At 37.7% G+C, this 19,341-nt stretch overlaps 1 protein-coding gene across 2 annotated transcripts; it reads right to left on the bottom strand.

Annotated features, from left to right (window-relative positions):
- Positions 1 to 6,592: 6,592 nt before the first annotated feature.
- LOC122992239 lies at positions 6,593 to 9,727 on the bottom strand. 2 transcript variants are annotated; one of them, XM_044365972.1, is made up of 5 exons: positions 9,481 to 9,727; positions 9,067 to 9,388; positions 8,883 to 8,973; positions 7,050 to 7,122; positions 6,593 to 6,952 (listed from the first exon to the last, which is right to left on the bottom strand). In XM_044365972.1, exons 1-5 carry the CDS (start codon positions 9,490 to 9,492, stop codon positions 6,854 to 6,856), a joined length of 597 nt encoding a protein of 198 aa, XP_044221907.1. In that variant the 5' UTR covers positions 9,493 to 9,727; the 3' UTR covers positions 6,593 to 6,853. The 2 variants fall into 2 exon arrangements, with proteins under 2 accessions (XP_044221907.1, XP_044221906.1); XM_044365971.1 differs by having other exon boundaries at positions 7,050 to 7,119; positions 9,067 to 9,390; positions 9,481 to 9,723.
- Positions 9,728 to 19,341: the final 9,614 nt, after the last annotated feature.

Below are 19,341 nucleotides of genomic sequence, written 5' to 3'. Positions count from 1 at the left end.
AAGCAATAATATGAATTGCTCATCCATGAAATGTACAGATAGTGGTCCTGAATAATGGCTTCCCTTTACAAAAGATTTATGTCAGTAAAGTAAAAAAGAAACATGTGCATCCACTTGAACTCTCTTGGCTCTTTCGTCTATGACATGAACATTTTGGTGGAGGAGTAATAATCAGTAAGAAGCTGAATGCAAGCAGCAGCTTTAAGGTCCTTCCCTCTGAATTACATAGCATACTGTATATTAACCCAGATGAATTGATTGATCCTACTTAGGAAGAGTTCACTGTCTTGATCACGATATTTTTTTTCCACTTTTACAAGAATCAAATCTGTTATCTTACAACTTCTTTTTACAACATTGATCCCCAGGTTGCATATAGTGCAAATACTGGAGACTTAGTTACATAGTTCATGTCCTACATTTCAGTTCTACGTCTGGAGGCTTGGTGCTGAGAACCTGTCATACAAAATTTGGGACACCTATAGGGTAACCTAAACCTTTTTTTTTTTTTTTTACCTCTGGCAGTTAACTGCTTACATTTGTACATTTCTACCATTTAAGGTTATTCACTAAAAACTGGAAAAATGAGGGTGTTTTCACTGTATTTATTACTATTATATATATACTACCGGAGAATAGTTATAGTCTGTAGTGAACAGTTTAACTTGACGTTATCATTGTTTGTCTGTTTATCATAATTTTGTACCATTTCACCTTACAATATAAGTGATCCAAGTTAAACAACCATATTCATAGTGAACTTGGAAATCAATTATTTAGATTGAAAAGACCCCCTAAAATGTATCTGCAAAAACACCTTCTACAGATATTACAGTCTAACACACTTGACATTTGTTCTACAATAGGACTCAAATATTGTTTGGAAAGTTCTCCCAGGACTGTTGCAGTTGTTCCCACAAAGGTGTTGCAGGTTGCTTTGCTTTCATCTGTCTCTCCAGTTCATCCCAAACCAGTATGATGACTGTGCTGGTTTCATGAGGCCTACCATCTTGTTCTTTTCTTCTAAGGTAGTTCTGACAGCCTGGATGTATGTTCTGGGTCATTATCTTGCTGTAGGAGGAACCCCTGACCAACTAGACCAGTGAGTATTGCATGGCTCTGTTAAATGCAGTGGTAGCCCTTTTGGTCCAGGGTGCCAGAGGATTTGGAAGTAATCAACAAAATCTGGGACACCTATAGGGTAACCTAAACCCTTTTTTTAAATTTTTTTTTTTTTTTTTTTACCTCTGGCAGTTAACTGTTTACATTTGTACATTTCTACCATTTAAGGTTATTCACTGGACTTCCTGGGTTGGAACTGCTTAAATCTAAATAAAAACTGGAAAAATGAGGGTGTTTTCACTGTATTTATTACTATTATATATATACTACCAGAGAAAAGTTATAGTCTGTAGTGAACAGTTTAACTTGACGTTATCATTGTTTGTCTGTTTATCATAATTTTGTACCATTTCACCTTGTTGTTTTTTTTTTTAATATAATTTTGAACTCTTTGATGAAAATGGATAATTTCAGAGGGTATTTACAGATCAGTGCAATAAATCTAAATATTGAACCAAACTTTAAACCAACTGTGTGTCAGTACGTTTATGGCTCAAAAGGAGACGTGAGACGCTCTGTTTCAGTCTAAAACAGAACATTTACCTGAACTGACATCTTCTTATTTCAGATTTGAACATCATCATGTTAACTAAGAGCAGGGAGAAGGTTCTGCATAACTCAAGTAGCATGAAATAAAGATGACGGAGAAGATGATGACCAGCCTCTTATGAGTATCACTCATTTTTCAGTCTGTTGTTTCACAATCCTGCTGTGGAACATGAGACTTTGTAGCTTTGCATCACCTTGAAGGCCATAAATAGAAACATTTAGTCAAAAGGTTGAAGAAAACTGATACTATCTGTGTAATACTGACAAACATCTACTCATTCAAGCAACACATGCTCTAACAAATAACTCAATTCACTGACACGTCATGATCTGTTAACCTGTAGATTCTAGCAGGATTCTTCTGTTTGAAAAACTAGAGACAAACAATTATACAGATGTCCATGCTAGTCAGTTACAGTTGACACATTTAATGATGCATTTAAAAAATATTACTCATTATAGCCACTAGCTAAATAACAAATATATCACAAATGATGACATCACTCTCCTCTTAGACTTTTATCAGATTTGGTCTTCTATTCAGATTGATTAGGAATTACAGTGTCTGTCACTGTGTTCACCCAGGAAGTGCTCTATATAACATCATAAAGGCCAGGCCGTGCGTTTTACAAGCTTTTCAAAGCAGAGGTGATTGTGTATAGGAAGAGGGAGGCAGCTGATGCTGGTAAAAGACTACATGTTGAATGGTGAGGAAGTTAATTGTACCCTGCACCAGCAGGGGCTGCTGGAATCACTTTTTCCCTTCTTCCTACTACTTCCCACAACATAAAAGTAGTAGGTCAGCATATAAAAGGAGAGTATGTGCCACTGTGTGTGTGTGATGGCATTGACTGCTGTTATAATGATATTAGCATTGCTAAAGAAGCTGATTGAAGATCTATTTAAAGCTTGACAAGAGGCCTGCAGAGGCCGTGGTGTTCAAAGGGTAAAAAAAACAAGCTACTTTAATTGATTTGACAGTGATAGAAACATCGTTCAGTGTGTCTTAGTGTGTTTATTGTGCTTGTGTGAAAGGGCATCAGTGCTTTATAGATGCTTGATGAAACACACATGGTTGTTTGCACACATCCATTCCATTAAGGAAGTGAAAACCCTGTCTTTAAAAAACATTATTATTATCATCATTATCATTTCATTAGCATAGATTCACTGTTTTGATTCCTCCTTCCCTCTCTTCGATATTTGCAACTACTGTAGAGAATAATGAGAGTAGAGCAATATTGTGAGCATTAGAGTGAAACAGTCCTCAAGCATGATATTGAAGTCAGCAAGGCCCTTCCATAAATAAATGCACCTACCACAGGAAGCCTCAACCCCTAGCCACATACGCACACACCCACATACGCACACACACACACACACACACACACACACACACACACACACACACACACACACACACACACACACACATATGTTGTCATCTCACACATACATACAGAATCAATAATACATTTCTTGTCAAGTCACCAAGAGCCCTTGACGTGTACTCAGACACATGCATGCATGCACAAACACACAAATCAATATCATACTTATTCTCCAGCTTCTCAAGACAAAGAAATGTCTCCTAGGTGTGTTTCCTTCAACTGCTGGAAAAGTGAAGGGGGTTAGCCCCAAATTAGCAACAATCTAACCTAACCTGATGACACTAAACAGAGAACGAAGTAATGTATGGCTGCTCCCAAGTTAACTCATTAACACTACATATATAGTCCCACCTCCAACCACAATGTGGGTTCCACACGTCCTTATTTCCGCTTGTTGATGCCACAGGTGTAGGAAGAAGCAAATCAACATCATTTATGAGGTATTCTTTATATATTTCTCGAGAACTGCTCATCCTAACAACTTCATACATCAACATTGCACTTCCTTGATTCCCCAGCAATCCACCTGCCAGGTATAAAGTAGGTCAGATGAATGATTATGCAAAAGACAAACATACATACATACAGTGGGGGAAATAAGTATTCTACATGTTGACATTTTTGTCAGTAAACATATTTCCAGTGCAGCTATTCACATGCAATTAAGACCAGACATTGGTATTAACTCAATAAGTTAAAATAAGTTATGTGTATTAAATTGGAGTGACACAGAAAAAAAGTATTGAACACGCTAACTGAAATGTAGTTAATACTTGATGGAGAAACCTTTGTTTGCAATGATAGCTTCAAGACGCTTCCAGTACAAAGAAACTAATCTCTCACATTGTTCAGAGGAGGATTTTGGCCCATTCTTCTAAGCAGTCTTCAAATGTTGAAGGTTCTGGGGGGCCCGCTGGTGAATCTTTATCTTCAGTTCCTTCCACAAATGTTCTGTTGGGTTCAAGTCGGGTGATTGACTGGGCCATTCCAACATCTTTATTTTCTTTCTCTGGAATCAGTTGAGAGTCTCCTTTGCAGTATGTTTTGGATCATTGTCCTGTTGGAAGGTCCACCCGCATCTCATCCTCACTGTCCTGGTGGATGGCAACAGATTGGGGCAGCTGTGGCTCAGGAAGTAGAGCGGGTCGTTCACTAATAGGATTATTGGCGGTTCGATTCCCGGCCACATGCACATGCACTCCTCGAGTCTGCATGTCGATGTGTCCTTGGGCAAGATATTGCTCCTGATGGTTGTGCCATCAGTGTGTGAATGATTAGCTTTCCTCTGATGGGCAGGTTGGGACCTTCCATGGTAGCCCCTGTACCCACTCAGCGTATGAATATGGGTGAATGTGATTCATAGTGTAAAAGCTCTGTGAGTGGTCAGAAGAAAGGCGCTATACAAGTACAGTCCATTTACCATTCTTCTCAAGAATATCCCCATACATGGCTCCATTCATTTTTCCTTCAACAATGTGGATTCTGCTGGTACCATGAGAAGAGAAATAGCCCCATACCATAATGCTTCCACCTCCAAACTTCATTGTAGGTGTGGTATTTTTAGGGTCATATGCAGAGCTATTTCTCCTCCAAACATGGCGTGTAGTGTTGTTGCCAAAAATTTAAATTTTGTCACGTCTGATCACACCACATTCTTCCAGTAATCTACAGGCTTCTCTAAATGTTGAGTAGCAAACTTCAAACAAGCTTCAACATGTCTTTTCCTCAGTAATAGAGTCTTACAGGGTGATCATGCATGGTGACTGTGGTGGTGGAGTACATTGCCTATTGTTTTCTCTGTGACAAATGTACCTGCTTCTTCCATGTCTTTCTGGAGCTCTTTTTGAGTGGTCCTTGGATCTTGGGCTACTCTTCTGACTAATTTTCTTACCGCCTGGCCAGCAATCTTGCGAGGAGCTCCTGTGCGTATTAGGGATGTGCAAAGATCCCAGTATTTGTATTTGTATCTGCATTTGTTGAGGCAGCAAAATTATTTGTATCTGTATTTGTATTCGAATAAAAGTGGAAAGAGGCTTAAAAATCCTGTTTTTGTTTTTATGACACTTTCAATTTTAGAAAATTAAAGTGTTACAATAAGTAAGTGTTCATGAATAAACTACCTTATGATGGAGGTTCCCACATGTTATACACCCATAACACAGAGACAGCACACCATGTAATGTGTAAGGAGGAACTTCAAAGGCAATTATTGCTTTGCACTTTTTATTTATTGTCTATTATTTACAGCCTAACTTTGTGGAAAGGAGAAGGGGAAACACAGGTTATGGAGAGTCCCTTGGGAGCACTTTGCTTGTGTCAGTAGCTCAGCTTTATCTCTGGGGAACACTCCCAACAAATAATTTTTTAAATATTTTTATGAAACAAATATTGATATAAAACCCACTATTTGTGCTTTGCTGAATAATGTATTTGTATTCGGGCACATCCCTGGTTCGTAGCCAGTTGATGGTGGAGTGATGATGCTTCCACTTGCGGGTAACGCTATACCATTCCTATGTTGTTCAACAATCTTGTTGCAAAGGTCTTGAGAGAGCTTGTTGCCTCTACCCATCATGAGATAGTTGTTGCGTGACAGCTTGGTTGCAAATGATACATTCACAGAAGGCTAACCCTTTTTAAAACAGTTGAAGTGCTAATAGCCACATGCACTAACCCAGCTGATTCTAATTAGCACAGGTAAGAGGACTAATTAGTGGAATCACCTGGTGCAGTGCTTTTTCTTACTGCGTGTTCAATTCTTTTTTTTGTGTCAGTCCAATTTAATGCACAGAACCTTTTTTATTGATTGGAATGTTATGATTTCTTTAGCTGTGTTGCTTTATTGAGTTAATGTCAATGTCTGGTCTTCATTTCATATGAATATCTGCACTGGAAATATGTTAAATCAAAAACAAGTTGATGTGTTGAATACTTATTTCCCCCACTGTACATACAGACAGAGATTCCTTGCTTTATCTAGAGAGATTACCTCAGTATTTATAATGGAGCCAATTTTAACTATTTAATTCACTGTTAGGTAATTTTCTCTAAAATGCATCATGTTAAATAAACTGATCATATGTTTTGGATGAAAACTTAACATAAAAAGGTAAGAGTAACCATAGCTGCCAAATAAATGTGGTGGGATAGTAAATTTCCTTCTGAACTGTTAGATTCAATGTAACATGAAAATATGAAGTAAAGTACAAATGCCTCAAAATTGTACTTAAGTGGGACAAATCTACAGTTACTTTTCAAGACTGGTTTATAGACCAGTGGATAGCAACGTCTAGAATAATTGTAAACAGGAAAAAGAGAGGAATTCCCAGCTTGCTGTTCACCCTGGTTTAAACATCCAGTACAGTCTACTTCAGATGATGTAATTTCTAAGAGCATCCTGTACTCTTAAATGATTGTAGTCAATGTTAAAACTTATTTTCAATATCTTTCAATTAAAAAGTCTCTGTTACAAATATTAGAACATTTTTACAGTAACATATGTACAATATTTAAAAAGGTAGAAATAGTACTTCAGATGATTCTTTATTAAATTTAAACCATGTAAACAAATAAGCAAGTATTTTAGAAGCACATATACAAAAGTCACACACACACAAAAAGTCTCATAGCTTTTGCCTTTGCACCTGGACAAAATTAGTGATGTGCACCAATAATGGATTGGGGCTTTAATTTAATGCACTTGTCTTCACAGTAACATCCTTTATCTTTTCTCACACAACTTTGGCTGAGCCTTTATCACCATCTGCTGGACAGTTTAAACAACTACTTCATTATAGATCATAGATTGAATTGAGCCTCTCCAAGTACTGACTCCTCTGCTTATTATTCGTCCTACGGTCCACATCACCCTGCAGTTGAGGAGGGACCACCTATAGAGACAGAAAGTAAAAATAAAGTTCAATGCAGAAAGGAAAAATGAAAAGCAAAGCAAAGCAGAAAAACATGACTGTGTGAAGTTCTTCTTACCTCTCCCCCCGACTGAAGAGGAAACTGGTCTGGGACTGGGTCCTGGTTTGATGTCGTGGTCCTGAGTTTTCTGCTGAGATAGAATTGTGATCGATAATGACACTTTGCTCCAGACTATTTCCAGGTGTTTCAGACACATTATTCTAAGAGACTGAGTTCACACATGGGACAGTGGAATACAAATAAATGATTTAAAAGTAGAAGTGAAAAAGAAATTGATTAATTGATTACTCAAAAATGAATCAGCAACTATTTTGATATTTGATGAATCATTCTAATCATTTGTCAAGTGAAGATATCAAACATTCTCTGGTTGCAGCTTCTCCAATGTGAGGATTTGCTGCTTTTCTTTATTTTATATTATTGTACATTGAACATCTTTGGGTTTTGGACTGTTTGTCTGGAAAAACTAAATGTTTGAAGTCATCAACGTGGATTCTTCAAAATATTCTGGTCTTTTTATTTTGTTATACATTGATACTCACAAGTATCATTTTGTGCCATTAGTGACTGTTATCATGTTTTTATTACTGTTGTGATTAACAGCAATATGGTTACATTTATCAACATTTGGATAACTTGTTGAGGAAATCCTATTTCTGGCAGAACTGTGAATGAAGCAATAGTTTGTTGACGCTCAGTTGCATTATTGTCAATTCTTTATAGTTATTCTGTTTGCATTACTATTCAGTGACATACAAGCATCCATGCATTCTCTGCATATACACCATGGATACATGCATTGGAGCTTAGGCATATAGCTACAAGTACATTCCTAATCTCCATAGCAACCAGGGCCATAACAAGGACTTTAGAAATACTGAGATCATGAGTGCCCACCAACATCAAAAAACATCTCTAAAATATTTTGATTTTTTTTTTTAAATTTACATTGCATTCATATTTTATGTTGAATTATATTGTGTGTATTTCCTGGTATTAAGGTACAACTGCTGTTTCAAATATCACGCTGGAGAAATACTGATGATTGTAGGGCTGCACCTCAATACTTTCAATCAAAATGTATCACAAAGTATAAAAAAGTGTCAAGTATCAAAAGTCAGAATTGGATGCTTTGTCAGATTCTTCCAGGAAACATTTAAACTTTAGAGTATATTTTATGTAGGCAAAACATTTTATTTAACATTGACACATTGAGCAGTTTGATATATTTTGATAGATTAAAAGAAAAGGTTCAAAACATGTTTATATCTCCTACAGTATTGTATAAGGACCGATATCGATGCTCAGCCCTTGTTTTTTTTATTTTGTAATTTTTTTGCCTATAAGTGATCAGAATTAAGTATATCAAGTCTAAACATACTGGAACGAGCCTGTAATACAACCATGTGTATGTTTGTAATTGCAGGATGTAAACTTCCCCCAGGTGGCATCACAATGCAATGTCCTTGTTACTACAGACAATCCACAGGTCTCACTGTGAACAGATTTGAATGGAACTACAATGAAATTGAAGAAAAAGTCACTATGAAAACAGTTGAGTTCTAGTTGATAGATTTATGGATTATTCAGAGTATTGGAAACACCCAACATGGAAATGTGATTCCTCTTACCTCCCCTGAAGGGATGGAGGCGGAAATCTCACAGAATTTCAAAACCAAAAGTCTATCTGCATGGCTCGATAGAGGCAGAAAATCAGAACCTGATTTGTTTGTAATTTAGATAACCTGACTGTTTAAATTCGGACAGATGTGATGTGGTTGAGTTTTATACTCAAATCAGCCTTAGTTCCCATTGCTGACAACGTTTCTGCACCAGAACAAATGAGAATGAAATAAATTTCAAATCTGAAATCTAAAAGCTATTACTCACCTGCAGAGGCAAACTGCTGCAGCCAAGCCACAAAGAAGCAATCCAATTACAGGTGTAAGTATGTATAGACAATAGCTCCATGAACTGACTTCTGCATAAAATCAGATGTGAATTATTGAAGTAGCATGCAGTTTGAGCTTTGGAATGTGTAGACATGATTTAACCTGCTTCATGCTCTACCTACCTTTAGAGATCTCCAACACCCCGTCTCCAACGGTTAAATTCCACTTAGTAATCCATACACCTTTTTCATCAGTTACTTCACACCTATAAAGTCCTGCATCTTCATGCTGAACATCAAGAATATTCAGCTTTGAAAGAAAGTTTGAGTCTATGCTCATTCTTTGAGAGGTGACATTTGAAAATGACTGATTGTTTAAGACATTAAAAGTAAAAAGTGTTCTTCCTTTGGTCCAGCTGATTTGCTTTGCATTTGTCATGTTGCAAGTCAAAACGGTGGCGTCTCCCTCAGACACCAGTATGTCCACGACGTCATCTTGATGAACCTCTAACATTAAAGGAAACAATCATTATAAAATGAAATCTGTAGTGAAATCAAGAGAAAAGCATGAATCACACACATAAATCTCCACTTTACCTGCAAAGACATGGCACATAATTAATAGCTGAATGGAGAGCAGAGCTGCTTGGTCTTGACTGAACATAATAACCTTCAGAATGAAATGAAAGACTGGAACTTAAACATCACTGTTGAGGTGGCTCAGAGAAAAGGAAGTGGTTAGTTGCTATTCAGCTAAGCTCAAAGTGTATGACTTAATGTTGGTGGAACATAAAGTTACATTCTGTTCAGAGTCAAATGTGATATATTTTTACATGTGAGATGAGTAAAAACACACTAAACACTTTTTTCTTACAGCCTGAAATTTAATGACTTCTCCTAATATGACCCAGAATATCGAAAAGTGTAATATGTTAATATTTCAACTTTTTAAAAACATTTTTGTAGAGCTGACACACATTATCTGATACACATGTTGCATTCTTCACATTTCATATAATTCATCACTCTCCTGTTTTATGTGATATCGGACTGTTATATAGTGTGATTGTAAATGTTTTTTCTGCATAAACAAAAAGTATAAAAACCTGAAGAAAAAGATCTCTGTCTGCTCTGTGAAAGCTTCATTAAGGATTAATGACACATTTATTAATGACTGATGAAGTATTCATGGATGATTTGTGGTTCAGCAATGTGTTATAGAGCTCAGTATGTGAGGGTTAAGTCACATGTTATAATACTGTAGCACTTTGAGTTTCACTATGAATGAACAGTGTGGTACAAATTAAATGTATTATCATTATTTATACAACAGTCTAATTCAAATTGAGTTCAAGCTTGGTCCTTTTTGAAAATAAACTGTGAAAATGATTACATTACTCATTTTTCACTTCAGTTAGTCTTGTAATAAATAAGGGATAACCAACAAGTAGGTGTGTGTTAAACGGTTTTAAGGCAAGATGTGGAGGCAAAGTACCACCCTCCGCTTCGACGTGAACCGTTTAACACACACCTACTCGTTGATTGTCCCTTACATATAGAATGCACAAAATATGCATGTTCAGTGAAAACCACCTCTGCATTGTGTTGAACTCATTTCATGCTTTATGATGCTTATGGTGGCATAACAACCAGGTTTTGACAATATTCATCTGTTGCAACAAGAAATATTGTATTTCTTCTGCACCGTAACTGTTAAACCCTCCATCCTAAGCAATAATATGAAGTGCTCATCCATTAAATGTGCAGATAGTGGTCCTGAATAATGGCTTCCCTTTACAAAAGATTTATGTCAGTAAAGTAAAAAAGAAACATGTGCATCCACTTGAACTCTCTTGGCTCTTTCGTCTATGATATGAACATTTTGGTGGAGGAGTAATTATCAGTAAGAAGCTGAATGCAAGCAGCAGCTTTAAGGTCCTATTTAAAATTCCAACATTCAAAGAATTTCAATCAGTCATTAACAGTTTGTTTACTCACTTCCCTCTGAATTACATAGCATACTGTACATTTACCCAGATGAATTGACTGATCCTACTTAGGAATAGTTCACTGTCTTGATCATAACATTTTTTTTCCACTTTTACAAGAATCAAATCTGTTATCTTACAACTTCTTTTTACAACATTGATCCCCAGGTTGCATATAGTGCAAATACTGGAGACTTAGTTACATAGTTCATGTCCTACATTTCAGTTCTACATCTGGAGGCTTGGTGCTGAGAACCTGTCATACAATATAAGTGATCCAAGTTAAACAACCATCTTCATAGTGAACAAATTACTTTGATTCAAAAGACCCCCTAAAATGTATCTGCAAAAACACCTTCTGCAGATAGTCTAACACACTTGTGACATTTGTTCTACAATAGGACTCAAATTTTGTTTGGAAAGTTCTTCCAGGACTGTTGCAGTTGTTCCCACAAAGGTGTTGCAGGTTGCTTTGCTTTCATCCGTCTCTCCAGTTCATCCCAAACCAGTTCAATGACTGTGCTGGTTTCATGAGGCCTACCATCTTGTTCTTTTCTTCTAAGATAGTTCTGACAGTGTGGATGTATGTTCTGGGTCATTATCTTGCTGTAGGAGGAATCCCTGACCAACTAGACCAGAGGATATTGCATGGCTCTGCAAAATGCTGTGGTAGCCCTTTTGGTCCAGGCTGTCAGTCACTATATGCAAGTCGCCAACTCTAGTTTCAGAAAAAGAGCCCCAGACCATCATGCTTCCTCCTCCATGGTTTTATACAGACAGAGGATTTGGAAGTAACAAACAAAATTTGGGAATTGTTTGCATCAACTTTAAATGCTTAATTTATGTTCATTGCTGCAGAAAAGCTGTAAGTTGTTTAAGTTTTTTACCCCTGTAAGTTTACCGCTTTGTACCATTTAAGGTTATTCACTGGACTTGCTGGGTTGGAACTGCTTAAATCTAAATAAAAACTGGTGTGGGGTGTTCTAAAACTTTTCACCATATATAGTACTATTATATACACTACCAGTGAAAAGTTTTAGAAACAAATGTGACCAAAAATATTGGTATACTACCACCTTTTTTTAAGATAAATAAATAAATAAATTTTCTCTGTATTAAGTTGAAACTGACAGAAGTGTATGGTATCCATCATTCTTTATTTCACATTGAATATAACTGAAACTTTGGTTTTGATTTACAACTTAACATATAATTTAATACAATAAAAGAAATGAAAATGGTCAAAAACATTGGTACCCTTAACTTAATATTTCGTAGCACAGCCTGTGGGGGCAATAATTGCAGTCAAGCACTTTCTGTAACTCTGAAAAAGGTTTCTCCACTTCTCCACTGGTAGTTCGGCCCATTTTTCTTGAGCAAACTGCTCCAGTTCTCTCAGGTTTGATGGGCGCCGTCTCCCAACTGCAAGTTTCTGCCCTTTCCACGGATGTTCAATGGAGTTCAGATCAGGACTCATAGTAGGCCACTTCAGAATGGTCCAACATTTTCTTCTCATCCACTCTTGGCTGCTGGAAGACCCATGACCTGCGACTAAGACACAGCTTTCTGACAATGGGCTGTATGTTTCGCTCCAAAATGCCTTAATAGTCTTTTGATTTCATTGTGCCCTGCACAGATTCAAGGCACCCAGTGCCTGAGGCAGCAAAGCAACTCCATAAATCCCTGAGGCTCTTCCATGTTTCACAGTAGGCATGGTGTTCTTTTCTTTGAAGGCTTCATTTTTTCCTCTGTAAACACAGGGTTGGTGTGATTTATCAAAAAGCTCTAATTTTGTTTCATCTGTCCAAAGCACATTCAGAAGGACTGTGGCTTGTCAACATGCATTTTGGCAAAGTCCAGTCTGGCTTTTTTGGAATTGAACATGTCAATCTCCCACAGAGGGGGGTGGGATATTAACACCCTTCTTCTACAATGTGAATTATTTTGGATTTACACTCTTGACACTGTGTCACCCAAGGGCCTCAATGAGGAAATGTGATTCCTGTAGCCTTTCATTGTGTCATATTATATCCTTGTATATCCACATATCTCAGTTCCGTCTTATTTTTTTGTCTTTATTGGTTCCCTTTCCTCTTTCTTGTTCTTGACACTGTTACTCTCTGGTTAACCATATTGCACCGGTCACAGGACAAAAAGAGGCGCCTCTTTAGTAGTTTCCTTATTTGATGACAGCTTGCAAGCTCAATGGTAGTCTAAGATATCCTACTTTAGGTTTTCCTTTGTACACATATTTTTGGATATATTTGGACATAGTGTATTGTTGACTTTTACACATAGTGTTTTCCCTGGTAATGGTATATTTAATGTAACCTTACACCAGTGGATTCTTATATTTATTTATATCTGTGTATATTTATTATATATGTTGCACAGACAAGGCTTTTCCTTGAGATTTATTAAGTGTTATCAACACCATTGAATCCTGAACTTTTTGTATACAGCACTATGTACACTACCATCATTATGTGTACTATCATATACATATAGATTGTATATATTTTGCTGTATATTCTTGTGTGTATTTTTGTATGTATACATTGTTACCCATGGGATGTATCAGAGTATCAGCGTGTATGGTCATGTGACCACATCATATGACTTGTATGCATGTATATATCTAAGATGGCATTGTGCTATTATCACTTGAGTCTGATGAAGAGCTGGGGTGCTTGAAACATCACCTTGGTGCAATAAAGTCTAGTGGACATTTGAGCCCTGCAGTGTGCAGGCTATTACTTTGTTTTTTGACTATTTACAGATCAGTGCAGTAAATCTTAATATTGAACCAAACTTTAAAATGACTGCATGTCAGTACATTTATGGCTCAAAAGTAGACACGAGACGCTCCATTTCAGTCTAAAACAGAACATTTATCAAAACATCTTATTGCAGAAATGGGCTTTGAGCATAATCATGTAAACTAAGAGCAGGGAGAAGGTTCTGCATATTTTTTTACCGATGCCTCAGCTGTTGCAAGTAGTAAGAGACAGCCTGCAGCTCAATGGACAAACAATAATGTCCATGCTAGTCAGTTAACCCACCACTGAAACACACAAAGGTGACAGTAAATGAATCTCATTTCCTTTATTTCTGCCCACACCTTTTCAAGAGGCCCACAAAAGTGACGATCAAAAAAAAAAGAACAGGAACAGGAAACCCACATTTTACAAGGGTGTCGAAGGCCAACAGTTGACATGTGTGTGATAATACACTTAAATAGCATACAGTATATATAAGAGATGATGACATCACTCTTCGGCTTTTATCAGGTTTGGTCTTCTATTCAGATTGATTAGGAATTACAGTGTCTCTCACTGTGTTCACCCAGGAAGTGCTCTATATAACATCATAAAGGCCAGGCTATGTGTTTTACATGCTTTTCAAAGTGGAGTTGATTGTGTATAGAAAGAGGGAGGCAGCTGATGCTGGTAAAAGACTACATGTTGAACGGTGAGGAAGTTAATTGTACTCAGCAGGGGCTGCCTGCACCTTTTCCCTCCTTCCTACTACTTCTCACAACATAAAAGTAGTAGGTCAGCATATGAAAGGAGAGTATGTGCCACTGTCTGTGTGTGATGGCATTTTGCCAACTGCAGTTATAATGATATTAGCATTGCTAAAGAAGCATAGAGTTATGTCAAGCGGGCAATAAAGTCAGTTACCACAGGCCAGTGTACAGTATGCACCCTGCAGATAGCTTCTTTGCCTTTCTTCCTCCTTCCTTTCTCTCTCTCTCTCTCTTTCTCTCTCATAGCAGGGCTGATGGAGCAGAATTTGATTATATGTTGAAGATCTATTTAAAGTTTGACAAGAGGCCTGCAGAGGCCATGCAGTTCAAAGGAGAAAAAAAAGCAAGCTACTTCAATTTATTTGACAGTGGTAGACACACTGTTCAGTGTGTCTTGGTGTGTTTATTGTGCTTGTATGAAGGGGCATCAGTGATTTATAGATGCCTAATGAAACACACATGACACCTTCCACTCTCTCTGCTTTGTTGAGTGCATGATGTTACTGCATGTGTTTGTGTGTGCATGAGAGGATTTTTTTCTCTTCAGTCAAATGGCAGTCAGCAGGCACCCTCGACCACATTCACCAGAGACTGAGTGAGAAGAGGGCCAAATACCAAGCAAGAAAAGAGGACGTTGCTTCTCACCGATCCTTAAAGGTTCACACCCACCCAACAACACATGAATCTCTTCAGCATCATTTCATTTGTTTCCATTAAGGAAGTGAAAACCCTGTCTTTAAAAAAACATGTCATTAGCATAGATTCACTGTTTTGATTCCTCCTTCCCTCTCTCTTCCCTACTACTGTAGGGAATTATGAGGGCAAAGCAATGTTACGAGCATTAGAGTGAAATAGTCCTCAAGCATGATATTATCGAATTCTGCAAGGCCCCTCGACAAATAACCTAACACAACACAACCTAAGTGTACCTAACACAGGAAGCCTCAACTCACAACCCCTAGCCCCATACTTTCACACCCATGCACACACACACACATATATATGTAATCATCTCACATGTACATACAGAATCAATAACACATTTCTTGTCAAGTTACCAAGAGCCCTTGAAGTGTACACACACACACACACACACACACACACACACACACACACACACATAAACATAAACATGCATGCAAAAACACATAAATCACAAATCTAAATCACATTCAAACTCATTCTGCAGGCGGGAGAAAAGAAGATGATAGAAAAACCGTGATTACAGAAAACTCCCGGACCAAAAAAGAAACTAAATGATTGCGTTTGCATACCGTGGCCAGTCATTGACCCTTTCAGGCATTGATGGATGTTTGTGAATATTTGAGATGCCTCTCAGAAAGCCCCTGGCAGAACACAAAGGGACATCAGAGGAGCTAATACTTCAGTTCTGTTCTGTTCTGTCGTGAATACTGCATTATTCACTGGTGTACGTACTCAGTGCATGAATTTAAATCAGTGGTAGCAGAACGCTGTTTTTTTTTTTTTTTTACGCTGATTGCTCGGAGGGGGAATCTGTATTGTTTGTTGGACATTGCAGCAAGAGAAGAGATTAAAGAGTTTGTCTGATTAAGTATTCATCTCCTCCCAGCTGCTTGCAGAAAATAGTGAAAGCAAATCTGACGTAAATGCATGTCCTTTCCTGAGTCAGTGTTATTTCACACATATCTGTATATGTGTGAATGCGCGTGTCTGTTTGTGTTAGTCTGTGAGTGTGTGCATATGTGCACAGGCAAAGTATAGGAAGAAAGCTAAACAGGTGGCAAGAGGTCAGTCTCTGTAACTAGCATTTGAGAGAGCGGATGACAAGATCAACAGCCTATTAGCTTTTGCATCACATCAAGCTGCTCTTAGAACCACTGTGTTTACACTCATATATTTTAAAAAAATATTTGCAGAATGTGGATATATTTTTCCCGATTAGTGGAGCACTACAATTAAAATGTACCCCACACATGAGATGTTTGGGGTGAAAGGTGAGTGTACAAAAAGCAGAACTTTGTCACAGTCTGGTGTGTGGTTAGAAGAAGTTATTGATTTTGGTTAGATGTTAATAAAGTAAACATGTTGGTTCACATGCTTCAAGTCACTTCTGACATTTTTAATATTTAACTAAGACCACAATCTTTCCCTAACTTTAAACCTTCTGTTGTCCTCGGGTCAAATTTGACCCGTTTTCAAATGTTGTTATATGGATTACTTTCATCTAATTGCCTGAAAATCACTTTGATGGTTCCATACTACTCTCTTTGCAAGCAAAATTAATGATCACTACTTTCATTGAATTGAATGTGTTTTATTCAAATTCAAATTCAAATTTGACCCTGCCACCAATAGGTGGTGCAATGGGGAAATGGGTCACATTATTGTGTTTTCCAGCAGATGAACACACACGTGCGCGCTCACACACACACACACACACGCACACACACACACACACACACACACACACACACACACACACACACACGCACACATACACACACACAGAGCAGCTGAGACCCACAACTAGATGGTGCAATTGGGCAGTTGGTCACACTATTGTGCTTTCCAGCAGATGAACACACACATGCACATGCATACGCAAGCTAGAGGTGGGTAGCCCTAAAATAATATCATGATATTCAGGGTATTTCTGCAATACCATCTGTCTATCACTGTCTTCTACCTTGCGAGGCAGCTGGATTTGCAAGATCACGAGAATCCATCTTGTCAGGCCTCAAGTTGTGCGCTTGTGTCCGAACCACTCAAGTAGGTCTATCTGCAGACTCGCAGTATCTACACAACACACCCACTTTACTACATGACACACCCACTTGGTTAAGTTTAGGCATGAGGAGGGGGATGGTTAGGTTTAGGGTTAGGGCCTTACTGTCGTAAAGTGGGCGTGTTGTGTAGTAAAGTGGGTGTGTCGTGTAAGTCTGCAAGACTGCAGACAGAACTTTCTTATGAGGATATTATGATCTTGCGAATCCAGCTGCCTCGTAAGGTAAGACAGTGATTTTTTTGAAAGTGCCTGCCCTTTTCCAAACATTTTCCAACAATGAGTTCTCAAATGATTCTGTGTAACAAAGCATCTGGCACGTCAGGTTAGCGATAATGATATTCTTGACAATATGACCTAATACTCCTAGTGGGATTTTTGGCTTTCCTTGTACTTAACCGGGTGCTTCTGCTTGAGGTGGTGAAATAAGTTTGTTGTATCGGCCCCTTTTGTTGTAAGGGTGTTCTTCCACTTCTTACATATTACCGTGGTTTCTTGTACATCTGATATTTTGTAACCAAACCACCTCCACACTAACTTCTTCACCATGGAGCAATGTTACTTTAGCTTTCAGCCATACTTGCTGTGCATAATGGTATGATGTCATCATGTCAACAAGTTGTAATATTGCCATTACCACCATATGAATTTTTTTATTATATTAAAAGTTATACCAATATTATCATGAACAATATGATATGGCACACCCCTAACACACATAGATACACACAACTTCACGGCAACAGACCTGATTTCATGAAAATAGAGGTTTAATTTCATGTAAATGAGGTCTATTGAACATAAATTCCAAAAAGTAAAGCAGTGTAAAACGTGTGGTATTGAGTTGGAATGAAGTTGGCGAAAAAGATGTAACACAGAATTGGGTGATAATTTATACTTTATGCTTTATAAACAGCCAAACCAGACCAAGTCAATTTTGACCCAGGAGGACAATGCACAGTCGACAGGAAGACAATAGGAAGCTTAATGAAGTGTTGTGAGTGCCTGAACATACCCATAACAACATTAATCATGCTTGAGACGCTGTGAGTGGATACTGTAATGCAAGAGTAGGTATTGTAGAGAAAACAAATGAAATACATTGTCAGTGAACGCTTTGCAAACGCATTAGGTGTTAACATTTTGTGAATTGGCAAATACGTTCATTAAAAACAAAAATGTAAATCGGGTGGTATTATGTGCCTCCCAAAATGTGTTTGCTGTTGCAAATTAGTATTATATAATTGTCATGTCTTATGAGACAGGGCTGGTTGCCAGCAGGGGAAAAGATTTAACATGTGGCTAAAGTTCATCTCACCAACATACTAAATTAAGTGTCTTTCTGTTCCATTGTTGCCTCATTTAAGAGTTAGAGTTTTGTTTTGCAACTCCCAATGGGATGCACAAAAAAAATCTTTTTTTCTCCTCTCACACAGCTTCCTGCTCACCAGCAAATGCAGGCGGCAAACAAAGACCGCTGAGGCAATATAGAAAAATAGACAAAGTAGGTGACAACAATGACACGCATTAGGCAATCTAAGAGCATAAAACTAAAGTCGGCAAACAAAAAGTTGCAATTTTTTCATGTTTCTTAATGCTTGTTATTCAGTATCAGTGCAGGCAGAATGAGAAACACCACAACACACACAAGCACACACTCATACAAAAAGCCCTGGGGTGTAGAGTAATCACAGCATCTATTTAAACAGGTGGGTTTCCTCACAGGGAATGAAGTTATATATAATTGATGGCTTGCAGTGGGAGAAATTCATTCATCATCTCCTTTCTATTCAATATTCAGTGAGCTGTGGTGTTCGATGCCTCACACTGTCCTTCTTAATCACTCTTTAATTACTCTTCGCTGGCGCATGCAATGGTGGTTTGTGATCCTGAAATACTTAAATCATAAGAACCTTTGAGCATTAATCTTTCATAAATGGAGTAAAAAAGGTCTTCAGGGTTTACATGGAGGAAGGATCTGATTGAAGAGAGAGGGACTTACAGTATGATGTATGACACAGAAATTATACAGTATGAATTAGAAACATGAAAGGCCTCCAACTAAAAATCACATACAAATCTGATGCTCTTGTTAACATTATTTATATATGCATACTAAATGGATCTTGGGAAAATAAAATCAAAGACGAATAGAAAAGTTAAAGCTAAAAAAACAC

Source organism: Thunnus albacares, chromosome 11, assembly GCF_914725855.1.
Source record: "Thunnus albacares chromosome 11, fThuAlb1.1, whole genome shotgun sequence".
Taxonomy (NCBI): domain Eukaryota; kingdom Metazoa; phylum Chordata; class Actinopteri; order Scombriformes; family Scombridae; genus Thunnus; species Thunnus albacares.
This window is presented reverse-complemented; position numbering and strand designations above follow the sequence as displayed.